This window comes from Schistocerca nitens, chromosome 2 (genome assembly GCF_023898315.1).
Source record: "Schistocerca nitens isolate TAMUIC-IGC-003100 chromosome 2, iqSchNite1.1, whole genome shotgun sequence".
Lineage (NCBI taxonomy): Eukaryota > Metazoa > Arthropoda > Insecta > Orthoptera > Acrididae > Schistocerca > Schistocerca nitens.
In genome coordinates this window covers 370,077,880-370,100,872 of record NC_064615.1, presented here as the reverse complement: position 1 = coordinate 370,100,872, position 22,993 = coordinate 370,077,880, and the positions used below count along the sequence as shown (strand labels likewise).

Here is a 22,993-nt window from a genome sequence, read left to right as displayed (position 1 = left end):
GAAGCACATCATTAAAATGACAAATGTTGTAAATATCAACTGTGTAATTTTATTTGTTTAAAAAATATAGTAAATTTAAATTATTAGTATTTTCAGTTAAGCATCAGATCATCATTTCCTCCACACAAAACACATTGAACAATGGCAGTATGACACCTTATTGAATCATTAGGTAATAGAATATTTGTTGTAAAGTTTTGTGCAAAATAGTTACTTTTTTATGTATTTATTTATGAGAAATCACATTGGTGCAAGGCTACTGGCCGTGACATTCAAAGTTAAGAAGGAGATTGTATTTGTTTTATGTAAAAGAATTTGACGTTTGTTATGCAATGGATATTATTGTTACTTTATTTAGAATGTGAAAGTGGTCAAGCTTTGATTATTTAAATGTGTTAAAATGTAAAGTAATGTAGAACAAGCTGTAGCCAATCAGCTGGACAGCTTCGGGAAAGGGAACTGCGCTAGTCATTTGAGCGAAGATGTTTGGTGCGCGGGAAACGTGGTTGGAGATGGGCAAAAGGCAGTTCTGGTCGAGACAGCAAAGGGGACAGTGCTGGGGCAGATGCAAAAGCGGACAGTTCAGCTGGAGTCACCAAAGGGTACAGTTCGGATTGAGATGCAAAAGCGGACAGTCAGTCTTTAGGCAGCTAGGAAGTGAAACGACTTAGAAAATTTCACATTGTGTGATATTGCAGGACTTAGTCTCTGAGTGGTGAGCAGCCTCGCACCTGGAGTGAACTCCCACTTTCTGAGTAAATATCGAGATGGAGTATTGTGTTTCATTTTGAGATTGAGAATGATCGAACTGTGTCAAGTGGATATGCACTCGAGTGTAACGGTAACTCTAAATACGACCACTTTCACCATTAGATGTCTTTTTGAATAAACATTATTCTAACCAAATCGCAACTGTGTGGCCTACATCATGTGTGGGTCATTAATTTAGTTCCCAATATTATTACTGCTGTTATTATATGTTATGTTAACTATGTATTTCACAAACTTACCATCAGCCAGGCAATTTAACCAAAGGGTCACAAGTGTTTAATTTAGGGCATGTAATGTGACACGTGCAGTTCAACCTCTAGACAAGTTTGAGCCAAGACATTTCGACGAAGAGGAACCATATGTAAACCTGAACATCTTTGGGATGTTAGCTCACAAGGTGAAATCTGCAATGAGCTTATGTATGTTTGTTTCTAAATGGATGCAGCCCTCATTCTCCTCTTCTCCATAAGCATTTTTTCTTCAAACATTTATTATTTTAAAAATTATCAGTAGTCAAGGTTATAGTGAGGTAAAATACAGGTCAGTTAACTTACACTCATTGCGGAGTTGGCTGATGCTTGTCTGCCAGTGACATTATGGTAATTGTTATTGGTGACTCCGATGTCACATATACTCTTTTGGCCACTTTTAACAACTTGTTAATTAGTTGATCTTCACACACTTCCAATGCTGCTTGCACATGCGATGGTAGCTACTGTTGCCAAATAAATAACAACAAATGGTCTGAAACCGTAATTGTGTCCATCATACCTCACAGGCACTGCCAAATTCCCCAAGGGTTTTTGTCACTTTGTTTTTCTTGATTAAGCGCTTGTCTGAGTCTTTGGTCTGGTAATTTAGTGCAGCACACAATTAATGCAGTTTTTAAAGCAAGGTAAGCTTGATGACATGGAGTTAGGAAAAGTATATCCCACACCAGTGCTGTTGTGTGCTGGTCTAAATTGCTGATCACCAGCATAAAATGTTTGTGATCATCAACAGCTGGTTGGTGCCTGAAAATATTTTACATAACCACAAACCCAATAGTGTTTCATTGGGCAAAAACAGTGGGGTCTACAACTGCAAACACAGTGCAGAAGACCTCCTCAAGCTGGTGGTTGGACAGTTCATGGTTTCTGAGTGGGGTTGCAATGTGGACGAAATCAGCAGAAGAGTCGGCATTTTCATATCGGGCTTAACATCACCTTCTGGCCTAGTGGATAAATCGGATGCATGGTGGTGTGTATTCAACATTATTATTGGTATTTCTTCAATAAACATGATGTTTTGCATTGTTGTAATGTTCAGTTTTTTGCACTTCACTGCGTCCACTTTTTGTGTTGCAGGAACAGTGAGCCCCAAAAGCTGAGTTTCATTGTGAATTTCTTGAATCTTGTAATTGATGGCTTGCAACTGATTGTGAATGTCTTCCATTGTCATGGCGCCATAATTAACAGTCCATGCTTATACTTGTTTTTTTTTTTTTTTTTTTTTGTTGGGTACACCAATTATGTGGGTAAAGCTTATACACCACTACTTTTTATTTTTAACTACACAAATGAAAGTTTGTAAAAGACATAGAATGACTTAGGGTAACTTCACAGATAAACTTTGTACCAATGGTTACACACACTACAATCAATTATTGGACTGGTTGTTCCCATGAGATCATTTCAGGTTTACCCTAGAATGAGATCTCCATGTTAATGTATGTGTTCACTTGCTGCATGTCCATATGGGTACTTCATAATAGAGTCTACTGCTTGTGAATAAATGAATAGTTGAAACTATTTTCGAGTCAATACGCAATGTTTTCCCAACAATGCTAATTAATATGTTTATCTATGTAACACAGTTTGTTAGTGTCTGTGATTTTTTGTCATTTTGTTGTGTTTAGACTGAAATGTTATTTTAATGTGCTATGAGTGCAGCTATTAATATGCTATGAGTGCAGCTACTGGAAGTTTGTAAAAGGGAAAACAAATCTCAGTAATTGTTAGTGAGTGAATTTTTAACTTGATTATTTTATGACTGCATCTTGAAGGTCAGTGTTTTACCTCCAGGAAGTAGTCATATATCATCTCACTTCCGTAAAATTACTTACTCAAGAATGATGACTTTAGGCAGTGTCATTATTAAGAATTACCACCTGCATAGATTACCTCTGTAAATTCAATATGGAGCTGCCATATTGGTGTTCACATACCTGCATGTTCTAATAGACAGAGTCAAGAAAGATGTCTCTACAGATGTGTTTCCTGGCTTTTTTCAGACAGTTCAGACAGTTTTACTGTTGATCTGCATAACATATAATGCTTTATATAGCTGGAAATGTTCCCCATGATTTGATTGGTTAGACAGCAATACTGTATCTAATCACAGTACATTTCATTAACACTTGCTGTAATATATTCAATATGATCCCCACAATACACTGTCCAACAAGATTAACAGAATGCACAAATTCCATTATTGACCAAATATTCACCTCAGAAACAACTTACAGATTCACAAGCAGAGTACTGAGCATGGGTTATAGTGATCATGAGGCACAGCTACTGTGTATAGAAATGCCAACAAGTAGTAGCAGTTCCGGAAAAGTAGTTGAAAAAAGAACCTTTTCTGAAGATAACATTAGAATTTTTAATCTCTTACTGGCGAAGGAAAACTGGGAAAGCATCGCCACTCAGAACAATGTTGATAGCATGTACATGAGTTTTCAGAGCATCTTTCTTCACTATTTTAATGTAGCATTTCCAAAAGTAGTAAAAACAGTAAAACCTAACAACAATAAGCAATGGGTAACTAAAGGCATAAAAATTTCTAGTGAGAGAAACAGATTTCTGCAATACTCTTGTAAGAAATATAGAGTAACCGAAGAATTGGCAGATTATTCAAAAGCCTACAAAAGAATCTATGGTAGATTAGTCAAAGAGGCAAAAATTATGTGGAATGACAATTTGATAAGAAACTCATCTAACAAAATGAGATCCACGTGGAGAGTTATAAAGAAAGAAACTTGTAAGTCAGTGCCAAAGAAAGAGAATGTATCATTACCACTAGAAGGCTCAAAAGTCACAGACCCAAATTCAGTTGTGGAAAAATTCAATGAATACTTCACCTCACTAGCTGAAGACCTCATTCAAGTACACTGTCAGGGATCAGTCCCAAGTTTCTCCAGCAAGTCAGTGACCTTCAATGCTTCTATGTATGTGTATGAAACAAACCACAATGAAATTATAAGTAAAATTAAATCATTAAGCAATAAAATCTCAAGTGGTGTTGATGAAGTACCTGATTTCATATTAAAAGCATGTGCTCACCACATAGCAAACCCCTTGGCAAAAATTTTCAACCTCTCTTTAAAAACTGGTGTATTTCCAGATATTTTTAAAATAGCAAAAGTTTCACCACTGCTAAAAAAATGTTCTGAAAAAATCTCAAACTACCAACCCGTGTCACAGTTAAGTTCCTTGTCAAAAATTCTAGAAAAACTCTTCTATGACAGGCTTTTAAGTTTCATAAATAAATATGCACCTCTTACAGTACAACAACATGGTTTTAGAAAGTCTAAATCTACACAGACACCAATTTTCGAATTCTTAGACTGCATTTTAAAACCCCTTGATCAACATAAATTAGCTGCAGGTATTTTTCTAGATCTATCAAAAGCCTTTGACATCCTGGACCATAACATTCTGCTCGAAAAATTAGAAAGACGAGGAGTAAGAGGTGTAGCACATAGCTGGTTGTGTTCATACCTAAAAAATCGCAGGCAGAAAGTATCACTTCAGTATAAATTCAACAAAATGAATAAAACAAGAAACAACTCCCTTCTTTCTAGGGAATTACCAATAAAATATGGTGTACCACAGGGCTCAATCTTAGGTCCACTACTCTTCTTGATTTATGTGGACAACTTAGTTGAATTTATGAGTCCCACAAAAACTATCCTGTTTGCCAATGACACCAGCATATTGCTCACTGGATCCAGTCCAGAAACTTTGTGGTCCACAGCAGAAAGTTCTATGAAAACACTTTCTGAGTGGTTCACAAAAAACAGACTCATTATAAATACTGAAAAAACTGAGTGTGTTGATTTTCATTTAATTCCTCCAACTAATCAAATGTCTGTTCAAGCCCAATTAAAAATTGATCCCCTAGAAAATGTAAGTATCACAAAATTCTTGGGTTTTTGTGTTCAGCAAGACTTAAAGTGGGACACACATATAAATAACTTGTGTAGAAAACTATCATCTGTGTGCTATGGCCTAAGAATTTTAAAGGTTACAACAAGCAAAACAACAGTACTGCAGGCATACTATTCACAATTCCACTCACTGATCCCATCTGGGATCATTTTCTGGGGATACTCAACTCACAGTGTAAAGGTTTTTAGAATGCAAAAAAAGAGCTTTAAGAGTAATTTGTGGCCTTAAAAAGATGGAGTCCTGTAAATCCCATTCTACTGAGATTGGTGTTCTAAATGTTCAAAGTTTATTCATTTATGAAACTATCTTGTTCACTAGGAACTACCTCCTGAAAACAGGCAAACTGCTACAGAACAAAAGTGTACACAACTATAGTACCAGAAGGGAATCAAATATACATCAAAAATATCACAGAACAACCACCTATCAGAGGAGCATAATAAACATTGGTGTAATACTACACAATAAGATACCAGAGGAAATAAAAAATTCCACTCATCCAATATTTAAAGCTAAACTAAAGGCATTTCTAATAAAGCACTGTTCTATTCTGCCAGAGAATTTCTGAATAAGTAACAAAATTAATTGTAGTAGGTATCTAATTTTAATTGCTAATACTATGTATTATTGTAACTTATCTTTGACTTGTCCAATATCAGTTGTACAATTTGTGCTATATGATAAAACTGGACCAATAAAAAATCAAATCAAATCAAATCAGATATACCTTTTCTTCTTTTTTATAGTTATATTGCATATATTTAAAATATGAAAAATAAAAATTCTTACGTTCATATACTCTCAAGCTTTCCTCACTTACCATATGAATTGCACTGTTCACTGTTTCATTTAGATATATATTTACTGTAATAAACCTGGCGTAGTGTGCTGCACTACAAGCAGACTTAAGATTAATCATTTCTGGCTTCCTGTCCTCTCACAGTGCCTTAATACCTGATGTGTTTCTACCTAGAAAAATGGTATCACTTTTCTAACTCTAGAACCACCAAGCATGGGCAAAAAGTGCCCGTACATTTTTCTTTTATTAAAAAAATCAAAACAAATACCCTTCCATGTTTATGGACCTTTTTCTGTTTATCTTTCACCTTACAAAGTACTATAATGTACAGTTATACAGTTAAAATATTAAAAATTGGAATTAAATAATACAACTTTTATGCAAAGGCATAGTTTGCCCTAGGTTGATACTACCTGTAACCATAATTCAAATTGTATCTAAATTTCATTTTACAACCTCAGCATGTATTAATACATCCAGAAAACTGCCATTTCTTCAAACAAGTTTATAGTTACTTCTTTATTGCCTTTATATACTATCTCCATTTGTTTATTTGTGTATACAGACTCCTCTATATGTAGAGTTTATCGGTATCCTTGTAAGAGTAATGCAGAATACACCATTTCGCGTGCGAGGGTGAATGTCGTATGTAAATGACAGTATTCTCTCCAGTTGAAGTGTGTTTCTAGAGATGTTTTAATATACCATAACATACATTTGTACATGTGTTTTTATTTCTGTTTTTGAAACTTTTTGTTGAGGGCAAAAATGTATTTATTCTGTTATTAGATCTCAGAGTGAATAGAAATTTTGAACAACCTGTATATTTGAATGCAGACTTTTATGTTTCTAGTTTTATACAAACTTCCATTGTCCAAGTTTTGACCAGTGTTGCTTGTTATACCTTTCACTAGACAAAAACAGTATGTTAACTTATCCACTTTTGGACTCCCTATATCAGTTCTGGCCATGGCATGCCAAACTCCATGCAGGCTGGTTGTGCGGCATGCATGTGGGTCAAGGCTCAGCCTGTCTGGGCTTTGTTCATTTATTCCTGGAAGTAAGGCATTTTCCAGTTGCCACAACTCTCTTCAGTTCAGCAAAATCACTGTGTCAGTGCTGTTTACCCTTCATTATTTGTTCATGGTTTGAAGCTCATTCACAGGTCCAGTGGCTGCTTGCATAAAAAGGGTAAGTTTAGCAATCTATTGTCACTAGCCTTCAAAATGATTTGGAATGACAGAAGAGATGAATGAGAATTCCCAATATATGAGGGTTGGAACCTTGGTAGTGGCAACTATTCATATACAGCTCGTACACGTTTCAAAGTTTCACTGTCCTTCAAAGTAGTCACCAACATTGTGTACAAACCATTGCCAGCAATGTGGAAGTTGTAGGATACTCTTAGCAGTGCCAGTTGTGTTGACAGTTCGAGCGGCGCAGTCTATTGCCTGACGAATTTGTAGCAGTTCTGAAGTGAATGCCATGAAGGGTTTCCTTCAGTTTAGAAATAGTGTTGAACTTACAAGGGCTTAAGTCAGGAGAGTGCAGTAGGTGGTATAGCACTTAGCAGCCCCATCAGTCAAACAAATCAGTAACAGCTTGCACTGTACATGCTTGAGCATTGTCCTGCAAAATGATGGTCAGATCCTGCAGAAAGTGTCATCACTTCTGTCCCTAAGCTGGTCGTAGGTTGTGTTCCAAAAATGAACAGCATAGAGACAGAAGTGATGACACTTTCTGCAGGATCTGACCATCATTTTGCAGTACAGTGCTGAAGCATGTACAGTGCAAGCTGTTACTGATTTGTTTGAGTGATGGAGCTGCTAAGTGCTATACCACCTATTGCACTCCCCTGACTTAAGCCCTTGTGAGTTCAACTTGATTTCTAAACTGAAGGAAACACTTTGCAGCATTCGTTTCAGAACTGCTACAAATTCGTCAGGCAATAGACTGCGCTGCTTGAGCTGTCAACACAACTGGCACTACTAAGAGCATCCTACAACTTCCACATTGCTGGCAATGGGTTATAGACAATGCTGCTGACTAATTTGAAGGCCAGTAAAACTGTGAAACATGTACCTATTTCGTAAGAGCTGTAAATAAATAGTTGCCAGTATTGAAGTTCCAACCCTCGTATATTATGAAGTTGCATAAGTGATGTCTAATGCAAATTTTCTATGAGGTGATATTACAATTGAAGTGTCTTGGCTTACGGCACTTTCACAGTAAGTCAGTTGATGACACTCAAAAATCAATTTATTGACACAATCAGTTATGGTCACAAATATAAGTTCCGCAGTCCACTGGCAGTTCAAAACAAATAAGGGAAGTCCTGAAACTTCCTGGCAGATTAAAACTGTGTGCCAGACCGAGACTCAAACTCAGGACCTTTGCCTTTTGCGGGCAAGTGCTCTACTGACTGAGCTACCCAAGCACGACTCACGCCCCATCCTCACGGCTTTAATTCCGCCAGTACCTCATCTCCTACCTTCCAAATTTCACAGAAACTCTCCTGCGAACCTTGCAGAACTAGCACTCCTGGAAGAAAGGATATTGTGGAGACATGGCTTAGCCATAGAAGGTAGGAGACAAGGTACTGGTGGAATTAAAGCTGTGAGGATGGGGCGTGAGTCGTGCTTGGGTAGCTCAGTCGGTAGAGCAATTGCCCATGAAAGGCAAAGGTCCCGAGTTCGAGTCTCGGTCCGGCACACAGTTTTAATCTGCCAGGAAGTTTCATATCAGCACACACTCTGCTGTAGAGTGAAAATTTCATTCTAAGGGAAGTCCTTCTTGGAAATATAGGAATGACTTCATTGACAACTGGAGTTCTTGGAAAACAACACAAGCAAATCTCTCCAAGAAACTATGTTCTGAAAAGTTGTCTTCTTAGACATCAACAGTAGGCAGAAAATTAAAGTCCCATCTCATGAGCAGTACAAGGAGTTGCAGCATTAGAGTCCACAACCAGAGCAGGGGGTTGCAATGTGTGGTGGTCCTGGGTGGTAAGGGGGACATCGAGTCTGGGTGGCAGCATGGTGCTGGCAATCTAATTCGGACAGTGGAGACAGAACTGTCTGCTGCTTATAGGGCAAGGACAGCTATACCCATAAGGTGGATGACTACCAAACAGCTGTTTGTGTTAGGATGTGGGCTTGGACTTGCTGAAAAGAATGGCACATAGGATATAAAGTCTGTGGATGTGGCACCCTTTACTGCTCATGCATGTGCCTTCTGAACTAGCATGCTTCCTGCAGGTCAGGCAAAGTTCAGCTCACTTTGGGCAGTGCGCCTGCGGAGCTGGAGCGATGACCCACATGGCAGTGCTATGTTGCAGGTTGGCGGCGATGCAGGATACCCCACCAACATGCCAACAATATCATGCATAAAAGATTTAAAGATTTAGCTGACAATGAAAGAGAAAAAAATTGCAACTATGGACAGATGGGTTTCATTGTTCAGTGCATCAAGAAGCAATTTGTGTTAAATTTGCTGGCATGCAGCACATGAAGAAACTGATTGTATGAATACCAAAGTTTCTTAAGCCACATGCATTATAGCTGTAACAGTTTTTGATGAAACTCAACAAAGAGTGCAGAGACTTTATATATCATTCCAAACTATGTTGGTAAAGTCAAGGGGCATATATGGAACAATTTTTTGATTTAAAATTCACTATTGTTGAATTTATTAAGGAGAATGGAGTGCAGGAATGGAAATTTCAATGTCCAAATGGATTGCAGACCTTGAGTTTTAACTGCCCACTGCCCACAGCAAGACATTGCAAGGTGAGAATTTGATAAGGATGCACTTAAAAAGAAAATTATATTGTGGAAGGGACAAATTCTAACAAATAACACCCAACTATTTCTCTAAGTTTGGTGGCATTAAAGAAAACACAGGGTTTGAAGAATTCACTGTGACCTTACAAGGGCAATTTCCTAAAAATTTTGAGAACACTATCAATCTTAAATGTGTTATTGAGACCATTTGCCATTTCGGTTGAATGTGCCCCCTCGCATGTACAGCTGTAACTGATTGATGTACAAGGTAATTCTTATTTTAATGACAAAACCTTTTGCTTTAAAACTGTCCAGGACATCTGCGTTGTTTTCCTCAGGCATAATTTTTCTATCTCCATAATGAGGTTGCAGAGTGGTGCAAGATTTTGATCAACATATTTGTGTGCAAGACCTTTTTTCAATTTTGAATGAAAGTCTCATACATTCACACAACAAATCACATACACATGTCTACTGTCTCCAAGCACTAAGGCTTGGCTATGACTGCGTCTGACGTGAGCTGCAATTCAGCTGGTGTCGGTATTTGGGGATGGGAGGGTAAACTGAGCAGGGGTGGTGGGAGACACTAGTGCTGCCTGTGGAATCTTGCTGGGAGCTTGCAGGGAACAGGATAGACTGCTAGGTCAGGTACAGCAATGGGTGACTGGGATAGGAGGGGAGGGGGAGTAGAGAAGAAAGAAGTAGAGAAGGGGAAGAACTTGTAGGCGCATTGGTGAGATAGAGAGTGAGTGTGTACTGAAATGAGATCAGGGAAGGGGATAGACAGGTGGAGGACAGGGACTAAAGTTGAGGCCACAGAGGTTACAGGAATGAATGTAGGGAGAATTCTTACCTGTGCAGTTCAGAAAATTTAGTTTTGGTGAGAAGAATCCAGATGGCACAGGCTGTGAAGCAGTCATTAAAGTGAAGCAATCATTCTGGGAGGCATGTTCAGCAACTGGGTGGTCCAGCTGTCTCTTGGCCATAGTTTAGCAGCACCCATTCATGCAGACCAACAGATTATTAGTTCTCATGCTCTTATAGAATGCAGCAGAGTGGTTGAATCTAAATTTATACATCACATGGCTGCTTTTGAAGGGGTAGGAAATGCCAGTGACAGGGCTGGAGTTGGTGATTTGGGACAAGTCTTGCAGCTGGGTCTATTGCAGGGATGGGAGCCATTAGGCTAGGGGCTGGGAGCAAGGGTGGAGCAGGGACAGAAAAGAGTATCGCATAGGTTGGGTGGCTGGCAGAACACCACTGTGGGAGAATATGGAGGATAGTGGGGAGAATATTTCTCATTTCATGGTAGAATGAGAAGTAGTCAATCCCTGTAGAGAATGTAATTCGGTTGCTCCAGTCCTGGCTTGGTACCGAGTCACAAGAAGAGTGCTTGCTACCAGACTGGGGGCATTTGTAGGTCACTGGTGAGAGAAGACTTGGAGATCTGTTTCTGGACAAGATTGGGAGTATAATTTCAGTCTGTGAAGGCCTCAGTGAGACCCATGGCATATTTGAAGAGGAACTGTACATTACTGTAGATGCAATGACCATGGATGGTTAGGTTGTACAGAAGCTACTTCTTGATATGGAATGGATGACTGTTGGTGGGTTTGATGTGTATGGCGGTACTGATGTAACCATTCTTGACATTAAAGTCTATACTTTTTGAACTGTTATGTACTATGTAAAGCTTTAAACTGCTATCCATACCACTTGTATGTTATGTATGTATGTTATCTGGCAATCAAATGCTAAATCACATTTTATAACCCATTTTCAAATAGAAACCATGTGACTTACAACATACAAGCTGAGTTCAAAAAGAAACCAAACTTTTGAAACAGTGCACCAACCAGCAGAGAGAGTGTGCTGCAGCTACTGAGTGCACCTAGCCGCAGGTTTAGACAACAAACTGCTATTTGCCTCGTGTCACTCAGACATTTAGCAAACAAACCACAGCCAGTGAAGTAAGCTCATGTATAGCATGCTTGTCAGTTTAGTGCAATGAAGGGGCCTGAAGAACAATATGTGTGTGTGTGAAATTCTGCTACAAACTTGTCAAAACTTTCACAGAGACATTTCAAATGCTTAGCCAAGCATACAGGGAGAACTGTATGAGTCACACACAGTGCTGTGCATGGTTTAAACATTTTGAACAGGGCAGAATGTCAGTCTGTGATGATTCCAAGTCTGGACATCCTCCCACATCAACAGATGAAGGCCATGTGAATATCGTTTTTGCAGTGATTCGTGGAAATCGTCATATAACTGTTCGAGAAGTTGCTGAGGAGGTGGACATGAATGTAGGATCATGCCATCAAATTTTGAGCAAAAAAACTTGAGATGCGTTGTGTCAGGGCAAAATTCATACCTCATTTGTTGACTGAAGATCAGAAATAGACTTGTGTTGAAATGTGCAACAAACTGCTTGCTGCTCTTAATGACAATGATATCTTTCTTAAGAACATCATAACAGGTGATGAGATGTGTGTGTACGGCTATGATGCTGAAACGAAGATGCACTCTTCGCAGTGGGTGGCCAAAGGGTCACCTCATCCAAAAAAAGCATGCATGAGTTGGTCAAAGATCAAGGTGATGTAGGTTGTGTTTTTTGAATACAAAGGCATTATCCGTCATGAATTTGAGCCATGTGACCAGATGACAAACAAGGAAGTCTACCAGGGAATCCTAGTGCGCATGAGGGATGCTGTGCACAGGAAGAGGCCCGGGTTGTGGGGAAACTACACTTTGATGTTGCATCATGAGAATTCACCAGCTCACATGTCACTCCTTGTCTGCAACTGTCTAGTCAAACACCACATTCCCACTGTGTCCCATCCACAATATTCTCCAGACCTAGCCCTAGCAGGCTTTTTCCTGTTTCCCATACTGAAAAACACATTGAAAGGATGTCATTTCCAAACCACAGATGAGGTACAGGACAATGTGATGAGAAACCTGCACCCCATCCCACAAAATGTGTTCCAGGAGGCTTTCCAAAACTGGAAGAAATGATGGGAATGGTGTATTAACAGCCGAGGGGACTTTTTTGAAGGGGACAATACTTAAAATGTTCTACAATAAGCAATAAAGCTGATACAGCAAAAGATCAGTTTCTTTTTGAAACCACATGTTTCAATACATTTACCTCTATTTTATAAACAATCATAGTTTCTAGTGTAAAAGCTATGACTATCTTTTTTTTTCACAGGAGGAAGTGTCATCACCACTCGCGGTACACAGACAAAACAGATCAGTGTATCATTGATGGGTACATCACTCTGTACCCAGAAGAATTTGCCCAATCGTATAATACAGGTGAGAAATACCAAGTAAATGTGAAATAAAATTGTGGTATTGTATTCCAGAAAAGTGTAGTTATTGAAAAATATATATTTAACTAAAAAGCAGTTAGTTTTTCACTATTGGAGAATAATTAAGGCTGATTATGAAAAATTAATTTGGAGAAATTTCTTCAAAGAAGCTCAGATTCAATACAGGAATTGGTGCTTTCTTTTTATGTTTTGATCTACATCACTGAATAGAGTGAATGAGAAAAAATAAACAATTTTCAGTATGATTCTTCAGTTTCTCCCAGCGTATTTGTTGCTCGAACAGTCCACGGGTATACTGACGGTTCATAGTGTCCAACAGGCACAATATTTCGGCAATCAGACATGTTGCGATTGCCAGGTGCGCTGACAAACTGAGCTCCTGAGGGAGGGCAGCCGATTTACAACTCCCAGGAACTATTTAAACTTCATCTTAAACTGGCCAATCAGTTTAATTCGTGGACCTGGGACTGGGTGGATGGTGTTACCTGGACGACAGCCGATTCTGCACATAAAAAGGCCACTGGACGTCAGATTTCAAAATTCTCATGTCTCTTGGATAAACCATCTCTGGAGGCACCATGCAAGATGATCATCAATCTCACTGACATGGAGCTGTCTCATGAGTCAGTTTCGGTTCTGGAGAAGGCACTCAACTTTGCTCCCACCTCTAGGTTCACGCCGGTGCGGACATCGTCAGTGCAGTGGAACAGGTTGTAGTGCGATTACCACCTGAAGCAGCGGAAGAAGTGTGTCGGGAATCCTGCCGGGCTCTGACCAGAACTAAACCTACGAAGACTAACATTACCAGTAGAGAGAGGGCGGCCATTCGGGACCTAAGAGAGTGCTCTGAGATTGTTATCTTACCTGCTGACAAAGGCAATGCCACTGTTGTTCTTTCCCATAAGGACTACATTGAGAAGATGCAGCGCCTGCTAGATGATGACTCCTATAGGAAGATCAACACTGACCCCACGAAGAAGACCTGGGCTCTACTCAAGGAAGCAGATCTACCAGAGGGGGACGCCAAGAAATTGTCACCTCAAGGACCTGTACCACCAAGACTTTATGGACTCTCTAAGGTCCACAAAGAGGGAGTACCTATGTTCCTGATTGTCAGCAACATTAGGGCACCTACTTACTTGCTGGCAAAATATCTGGCTGAATTACTTAGCCCCTATGTAGGTAAATGCTCTCACCATATCCGTAATTCCGTGGATTTTGTGAAACGTCTCGACAACTTCAGACTGAAAGACACTGATATCCTAGTGAGCTTCGACGTGGTTTCACTATTCACCAGGGTGCCTCTACGAGAGTCAGTCGAGCTTATTCGGCAGAAATTTGACGAGAAGACCACCGAACTCTTTAGGCATGTTTTGACCTCACCGTATTTCTGTTTAGTGGGGAATACTATGAGCAAACGGATGGAGTCACAATGGGCAGCCCACTCTCACCGGTGGTCACGAATTTGTACATAGAATACTTCGAGGAGGAAGCCTTGGCGTCATCCAATTGGAAACCTACTTGTTTCTTCCATTATGTCGATGACACGTTCGTCATCTGGCCCCATGGTAGGGACAAGCTCCTGGATTTCCTTACACACCTAAACTCCATACATCCAAACATCAAATTCACTATGGAGACCAAAGCAGAAGGAAGATTACAATTCCTGGACATCATGGTCAAGAGAAGAGCTGATGGTATCCTGAGCCACGGTGTGTACAGGAAGAAAATGCACACTGACCTGTACCTGCATGCAGACAGCTGCCACCACTCTTCTCAGAGGAATGAAGTACTAAAAACACAAGTACACAGGGCATGCAGCATCTCAGACGCAGATAATCTGGCCCAGGAATTGGAACACCTCAGAACCGTGTTCCGAAAAAACGGGTACTCGGAATGGCAGATTAGACGCGCTCTCTGTCCCACCACCACAGCACAACCTGTGGAGACGGATGAAGTCGTGGAAGAAGAGGTAGCCTTTGTCTTTATTCCATACAATTGTGCACTATCAGGAAAAATCGGCCGTATATCGTATATTAAAGAAACACCGAGTTAAAACCATCTTCTGCCCGCCCAATAAAACACGGGCATTACCGGGAAGTGAGAAAGATGACCTCAGTTCGAGGAAGGCTGGCATATACCAAATTCCCTGTGAGTGTGGGAAGACTTGTACCAGACAAACAGTATGCACCATCAAAGATCATTGCCGAGAACATCAAAGGCACACTCGACTGAAATATCCAAATAAGTAGCTGAGCACTGTTTATCCGAGAAACACGAGATGGATTATGAGTGTACCAAGATCCTGGCTCAAACCTCTAAATATTGTGACAGTGTTATAAGGGAGGCTATCAAAATTCGCACCAGGGAAGATCTTATCAACTGAGATTGTGGCTACAATCTCAGCAAAGCTTGGGACCCGGCATTGAATGTAATTAAGAAGACTCTCAGCAAGAAGTATGAACTGGCGACCAGGGCGGACATAGCAAGCACATCGACACTACAACAGATTCTGACACCCACGTCTTTGCGACCACCGGCGCGCAGGCGCGGACGGTGAAGAGAGTGGCCCACGGGGGGAGGGGATTTAAATCGGCCGCCCGCCCTCAGGAGCTCAGTTCGTCAGCGCACCTGACGATGGTGACATCGCCGAAATATTGTGCCCGTTGGACACTATGAACCAGCAGTATACCCGTGGACTGTTCAAGCATTTTTCAGTATGTCTCATCCATGTGTAATCATGTTTGAAATTGTTCTGAATGATATACTGGGAGTAGGCAAAAATATGGAAACACCATAAACACAACACATTACCCTGCATAATGTGCAATGACCATTGGCATTCATAACAGCTTCCAGTTGCCTTAGAAGGTATAAATACAGATTCTGTATGGTTTGCAAGGGAATATTCTATCATAGTGGCAAGTTCAGGTAATTTTGGTGGAGATGGTTAGCAATCACACATCCTTCTCTCCAAAGTACACCACGAAGACTCAATAAGTTTGAGATCTGGTGACTGTGGTGGCCAGGGGAGACGCAACACTTCATTCTCATGCTCACAAAACAGTCTTGGATATTGTGAGCTGTGTGAGCAGGGCCCTATCGTCTTAGAATACTGCATCACCACTGGGGAACAAACATTGTATCCTGGGATGGACTTGATCAGCCAAAATGGTCACATAATCCTTGGCAGTAATGCAGCCTTGCAGAGTCACCATAGGGCTAGAGGGATATCATGATATGACTGACTAAATCATCACTGTTTCACTCTTTGGACATAAACTCAGCCAGAAGTTTGAAACTATGTGAAACAAGACCCATCCAACCAAACTACATTTTTTGATTGATCCATAACCCAGATTTTATGGCTTTGTTACAATATTTTCCTGTTATGAGAATCTGCATCACTGATGAATGGTTTTAGAATTCCAGCTCATTCTCTAATTCCCTGTTTACAGAACTTCCTTTATGTTGCTTTTTTGTTGACAGTTTTCCCAAGTGGACATTGGGTTGTGCAGTGGCTTTTGCATCTGTTGTCCTCTATTTTCATTACAGTTCTCTTTAGTGACCATCTGTCACTATAACTCACCACACCCTTTCATCTTTGTTTCAACTTAGCAGATGATGTCTTTCCACTTTCCATATATGCTATATAAACTTTTGATACAAAGCTTTTTGAAACACCAAACACTTCAGCTACCTTGTGTACAGAAGCACCCACCACATGAGCACCAACGATCTGCCTAAGTTCAAATTCACTTAGCTCTGACATAATGTACTAACAACTACACAGAATTCTGTTCTGATGATGACTCACATTTGCAATGTGTTGTTGGCATTGCACAGGTTCCTTTCGTGGTCAAATACAACTATGCAACCTGCAGGCCTGGCTAGCATCTGCACACATTTCTTCAATGTTTACATTTTTTGTCCAACAACTGTAAGTTTTGAGTAAATAGTGTTTGGTTCCCTGATATCATTTTTTAAAATAAAATATCACTGAGTGAAAATGCAGCATGGAACCAAAATCTTTTGATTTGAGTGACACACAAATTGCTTTCTGTTATGAAGAAATGTATAATAGGTTATGAAGAAATGTATAATAGTTCCAAAAGGCATGTTACTGTTTTGAATTGCAGAAGGTTTTCCTATTATCAAACACAAGGAGCTTCAAGAGTGAGGAATTTTCATTCATTAATTTATTCATACAGTGTGTGGTGTCTCGACCAATATGCTATCAAGCAGTACTGAGTAGATACTCTCCACCAGTTGAGTATAGACTTGACCTGTGTTACATTAGGACTTTTGGACTATAACAGTACATATACTTCATGTAAATAAAGTACTGAACTCTAATGTAGTGATTCGCATCATATGTTGTTGCACCCATCCATGCTCGAGTTTCTCCATGCATGATTCCCAACTACTGCATTGTGCTGTATTTTCTCACATTACTGTCAAGTCAGTTACCATGCAACAACAATACAGTCCTTATTGCACTCGTGTGAACTGACTGTGATTTTCCTGCATCATTGTTTCACATGCCACACTACAATGTAGAACATTGCCACACTACAATGTAGAACATTTCTGCACAAAGCCTCAAACTGTGTTCAAATCTGAAACAATGCCATAACTATGTAGTGTACTGACAACCCAGTGCATTTACAATGTTCCACTCCCCTCTCAGTGTGCAAGAAATGGCTTGTTTGGACATGGAATTCATAATTGGCATGTTCAGCACTCTACAACGGCGCTTTCAATACTTTCTGCAAGACTTACATTCAGGTATGAAGTGTCATTACAGCGCCAGATGGAGACACACTATCCAGTTGATTAGATAATGTGCTCTTATTAAAACTTTGTTTCTACTGCGCCGCATTTGGACCATAAATATTTTCACAATTGTGCCTTTCAATCAGTTTAACTGTACTCAGACATGTTTTTCAGTCCTCCTGACTTCTGTAATTAACAGTGTACAACCAACACCACCAATAGAGGCTGCCATCTTGGCTCACTGTGGTTCCGATTCATCCACTGTGGCAAGTACCTGAAAATTCATGAGTCCAGCCAACCATTACCCCCCTCAATGCTCTCACTACCATGTCATTCCAGATGTCCAATACATCATAACTCCACCTGACTTTGCTGATGAAGCCGGCATCGCCTCCCCAATGTTGGAGTCAGCTGTGATGTCACAGCTTCATCTGAATGACACCTAGATGACATGACTTGGCCCAGTCACTACTGTGTGAGGAGACAACATTTCCCTACAGTGGCTGCCCATGCAATAACAACTTGTGTGGTGGATGCCGATCTCCAGCCATGTGTCAAATATTTATGTTGGTTCCACCATGGTTTCATCTGTTCTGCACTCAAGTGTCAATGGCCATGCATACTTCACCACTGTGTTGTGTAACCCACATTGCACAAGCTGAATTGTAGATGCTACCCAAGGCAATCACCTACCAGATATGACAACACTATCAATGACAACATTACTGCAGCAGTTTTTCTGCCTGGAGGACAATGTTACTGCACTGAACAAGACATTCCAGAGGTATACCATAGTTCTACTGACAGCTAGTGGACGACTTGTTACACACAAAAAGCCACCTCTGGAACATCTGTTCCCTCCTGAATGTCTGCAACAGCTTTGTGACCAAGTCATGGCTACAATTTGTTGTTTTCAATTAGCCCTCTCTCACAACAGACGACAGCTGCAGTGCATGGCATGTAATCTGCTGTCCTTGTCTCATCTGTGACTTCCCAACCAGATAACTCATTCCCTACAATCTCTGTGAGAAATGGTCTGGCCATGCCTCACACCAGCAATGCTTGTGGCTTGGTTAGTCACGTGCATCTTCAACACCATCCTGTGAGAAATGGTCCACTGCGCACCATCACTCAGCCAGCCATGATGAAGGTAATCATGTGCATCTGCATTCATGTGCATCTGCATGAAGGTGACCACACTAACATTCCACCCATCTTCTCTCCTCATTCCTTCCTCCACTCCAAAGGGTTCCGTGCGGGCTCGTCTAGGGAGACTCCCCAACACTTCATCTCTGACTATCAAGTGTTGCTGAGTAGATTCTATGCCAGTTTAGTCTGGACATGATATGTGTTACGTTAGGACATTTGGTCCACAACAGTGTACATACATTATATACATAAAGTAGTGAATTCTAATTTATTGATTCATGTCATGTCTTATTGCACCCATCCATACCCAAGTTCCTGAAAATGTGACCCACTGATCCAGTCCCATGAGAGAGAACTCTCATGAATAAAAATAAATCAACTTATGCATTGCATTAAAGGCACAACTGAGATAAAATGATTCTGCAGACACATTGATAATTACTATTACACTTACATTATTTCTCTAGGACACTTGTCACACACCACTCTGACCTAAAATTGGCACAAAAATCAGCTATCATACTCAGCTGTTAAAAAGAAACAGTTCCTGTAATTATACCTTTGAGTACTTTTGATAATTGGAATGATCATGTACATCTTATAAAGCAAAAGGACTTCCTTTCTGAGATATGATAGTAGACTAGTTCACATAAAAATTCCAAAGCAAAGGGTGTGCACATGTTGCAGAAATGAATATTACAAGCATATTGTACATTCTAAATTTAGCAAATTTGAGATGTTACAAGAAAGTTTGACAGAAGAGATGATCAGGTAAGCCTTATGGAGCAACAAGTATTTCTCTTGAGCTACTTCAAAAATCAACATAACATTATGCATAATATAATAAAAACAAATAGAATTATTGAGTAAAATGAGATTCTGGCTTCTAAAATTCCTATTCAATAAACTGAGAACATAATAGTTGAACCCAGTCTTTAACTTTATAATATACCTTAGAATTCTGTAATGAAAGAGGGGCCTGAATAATTAATTAATGGAAAAGTCTCCACAATGCTGCTGTATTCTTGTGGATCGAGGAATCAGTTTTCTGGACCCTTCATTTGTGGTAGGGGAAGTAAGCATGCTGAACTATATATGTTGACAAGCATTTGATAATGATAGATATATTGTGAGCTGCTTAAATGGGTTTGAATGAGATGTGCCTATAATTAGACGACATTTGTTTGTCTCCATTTTTACTGTATATTATTAAGTATGTCAAAAAGTGTGCCTATTCATTGTTTGATTACATAGGTAGGTCAAGGATGGTCTGATGAAGTTAGCAGAAGATATTAATGCTCTATTAAAAACATTGCTATGCACAGTAAAATTAATAATTTTAGGTACCTAAGAATTTATGTAATGTCTTTAGGATATATGTGTTGGAACCCATACTGGTGGCAATCTATAAGTGCTTGGCAGTGTAAATTGTTTATTTATTTATTTACATAGTTTATGCCCACATTGGAGCACTAAAATCAAACATAACACAACAGAGTCTACAATGATTAAGTATAGGTCTTAGTAGTCAGCCATTTCTTCGTTTCCCAAAACTTCTTCATTTGCTGTGATCTGGCTGCTCGTTCTTCTGCATATATGACATACTTCTTCCGTTCTGATGGTTTGAATGTCAGCCATGTGTATTTGTTCTTCAGAAGCAGTTTCTCTTCTCTGAGTTGAATTTGGTGTGTGGTGATGTTCAGTTCATCCAGATCACTTTGAACTTCTTTAAACCAGATGTTTTTGGTTTTACTGTTCCAGAAGTAGTCAAAAAGTTGCTTCAGGATTCTAGTATTTGATAGGTGAGGTATGTGGCCAAAAAATGCAATCCTTCTTTTCAACAATTGTATCAATAATGGATTCACTTTCTTTATGTACTACTGAATTGGGCAAAAGTCTCCACCGCCCATTAACTTGATGTTTCTTACTGATAATTGTTCAGAATATTCTTCTATCAACTTTCTGCAATTTGTCAGTTGTTGCTTGAGTATTTAGTCTGAATAGTGTTTCACTTGCATATGTTGCTTCCAGTTTAAAGATGGAGGAGTAATGTCGAAATTTAGCATTTATTGAGAGAGATCGTTTTTCGTAGGTTGGCCACGTGGATCTCTGCGCTCGCTGAAGTTTTAGTGTTCTACAATCTATTGAAGCTCTTTCATTAACATTCCAGGTAATAATCTCACCAAGATATTTAAACTTTTTTACTATGTTAATTTTTTGATCATTATAGAGTAAGATATGGGAAGCTGGGCATCATTTCTGTTTTCTCAAATAAAATTTGCAATCCAACCTTTGCCGCTAATTGTTCTAGTTGTTCTACCTGAACCTTTGCTTCATCAGTATTGTTTGCTAACAGCACCAAATCGTCTGCAAATGCAAGGCAGTTAAGTCAAATCTTTCTTCAAATCTTAACAGATGGTGGACATATCTTGTTCCATCCATGCATGATTTTCTCCAGCACACAATTGAACAATAATGGAGACAATCCATTGCCTTGTCAAAGGCCAGTATGAATCTCAAAAGGTTCAGAGAATTCATTTCTGAACCTTACTGTAGCTTTAGTATTTCAAAGGGTGACTGCAACGAGGTTGACAAGTTTCTGATGTAAACAAAATTGTTTAAGAATTGACAGTAGAGATTCACATTGGATACTATTGTAGGAAAAGAAATATATAAGGAATCTAATGAATGTACATTTAACTAATTAAATATTAGTCGCTTCCTTTTGTGGACAATAATTTTAATACATCATTATTTCTATCATGAAACTGAAGTGCATTTTTTTTCGTCATTCTCATTTTGTTTAGTAATGATCTGAATATTTTTTCAATATGCTTTTAGATTTTTACTTGTTAAGCATGGTGCACCATTTTGATATAGTCTTAACAGACTAGAGAATCTTCAAAAATTGTCAGCAAAAAATGTTAAGTTCTGTATTATGGCCCATTTTATGAGTTAGTGTGCTTTTTTCTTGACAGAAGATAATTTACATGCTACCCAGTCTCTGTTCCTCATTATGCGCAATTTTACTCTCATATATCAGTGACTGAAATTCATTCATAGTTCATGCATTCATAGGGAAAATAGAGTTAAAAGTGTCATTAGCCTATACTTAAGGACATAAATTATTCTTTTACCATGTCTGTTTCATGAACATCTTCACTATTTTCTTCCTTTGACTTCTACCCTGGTGTCTCAAGAAATTAGTAATTATTCTGTTGGGCACTATTTTTCATTTATATTATAATTCTGAAATCATAAATGTAATATGAGGCACAGAAGGGCCTTTCACAGACCAATGAAGGATTGAAGTTAACAGCAAACAGTCTTCTTGTCAAAGGCACAAAAGTTTAATAATTTGCTATCAAGGGAAGTGGACAAATTTTTGACAGGCAGCTTAAGCAGCTGATTATGCAGAAATGCACTATATACCTAGGAACTGACATTGCTGTTACAACAGTCAAGCAAAAGTAAGCAGACAGAAATGTATACAAATGGACATCAGTAGGCAAGAAGAACAGTGTAGCAACTTTCACACATTTACTCTGTAAAGCTGTTTGGGGGAGTGTTTATAGTGCCTGTAAAATTGACAGTAAGGTAGAGGAAATTAATGGGTACTGTTATGATGTAGCATTTCCTTTCAAAATCCAGTAAGAAATGGTTAACTTTAGGCATACAAATATATTGCTAAAGTAAAGAATAGTTGCTTGTCTACTGCAGAACTAAGGGCAAGATGTTATTTCAAGACTATTGCAGACAATATAAAAAAATCCTCAACAAGGTTATTCACAAAGCCAAGAAATTGTGCTACTGGAAGTTTATAGTCAACTCTAGGAATAAATCTAAAAATGTGGGAAGTTGTGAAGATAACAAGAGTAATTCAATAACAGATATTAAGAATGAGGATAATGTTCTCTGACTCTAAAAATATGTGAAGTATTCAACTTCATAAACATTGGCAGCAAACATTCTTCTCAAATTGGTGCTCCAATGCTGTTCAGAAGGGTTTATTCCCCAAAACAGTGTTTCTTGTTCCACTGACGCCAACCATGTCTGATTAACAGCTCAAAGAAATCTTGTATCCTATCCCTTGTCAGATGTAATAAACTGCTCCTTGCTGTTGGACCATTTCCCTACATTTTTCAAGGCAGCAAAAGTGGTTCCTCT

General features: G+C 39.2%; 1 protein-coding gene across 2 annotated transcripts in view; it reads left to right on the top strand.

The window, feature by feature from the left end:
- LOC126236196 (SUN domain-containing protein 2-like) overlaps positions 1–22,993 on the top strand; it is a 436,500-nt gene that overhangs the window by 394,799 nt on the left and 18,708 nt on the right. For both annotated transcript variants that reach the window (XM_049945303.1, XM_049945304.1), the window contains exon 6: positions 12,778–12,884. In XM_049945303.1, the coding sequence (XP_049801260.1) occupies positions 12,778–12,884 (107 nt within the window). The remainder of the gene's footprint in view (positions 1–12,777; positions 12,885–22,993) is intronic.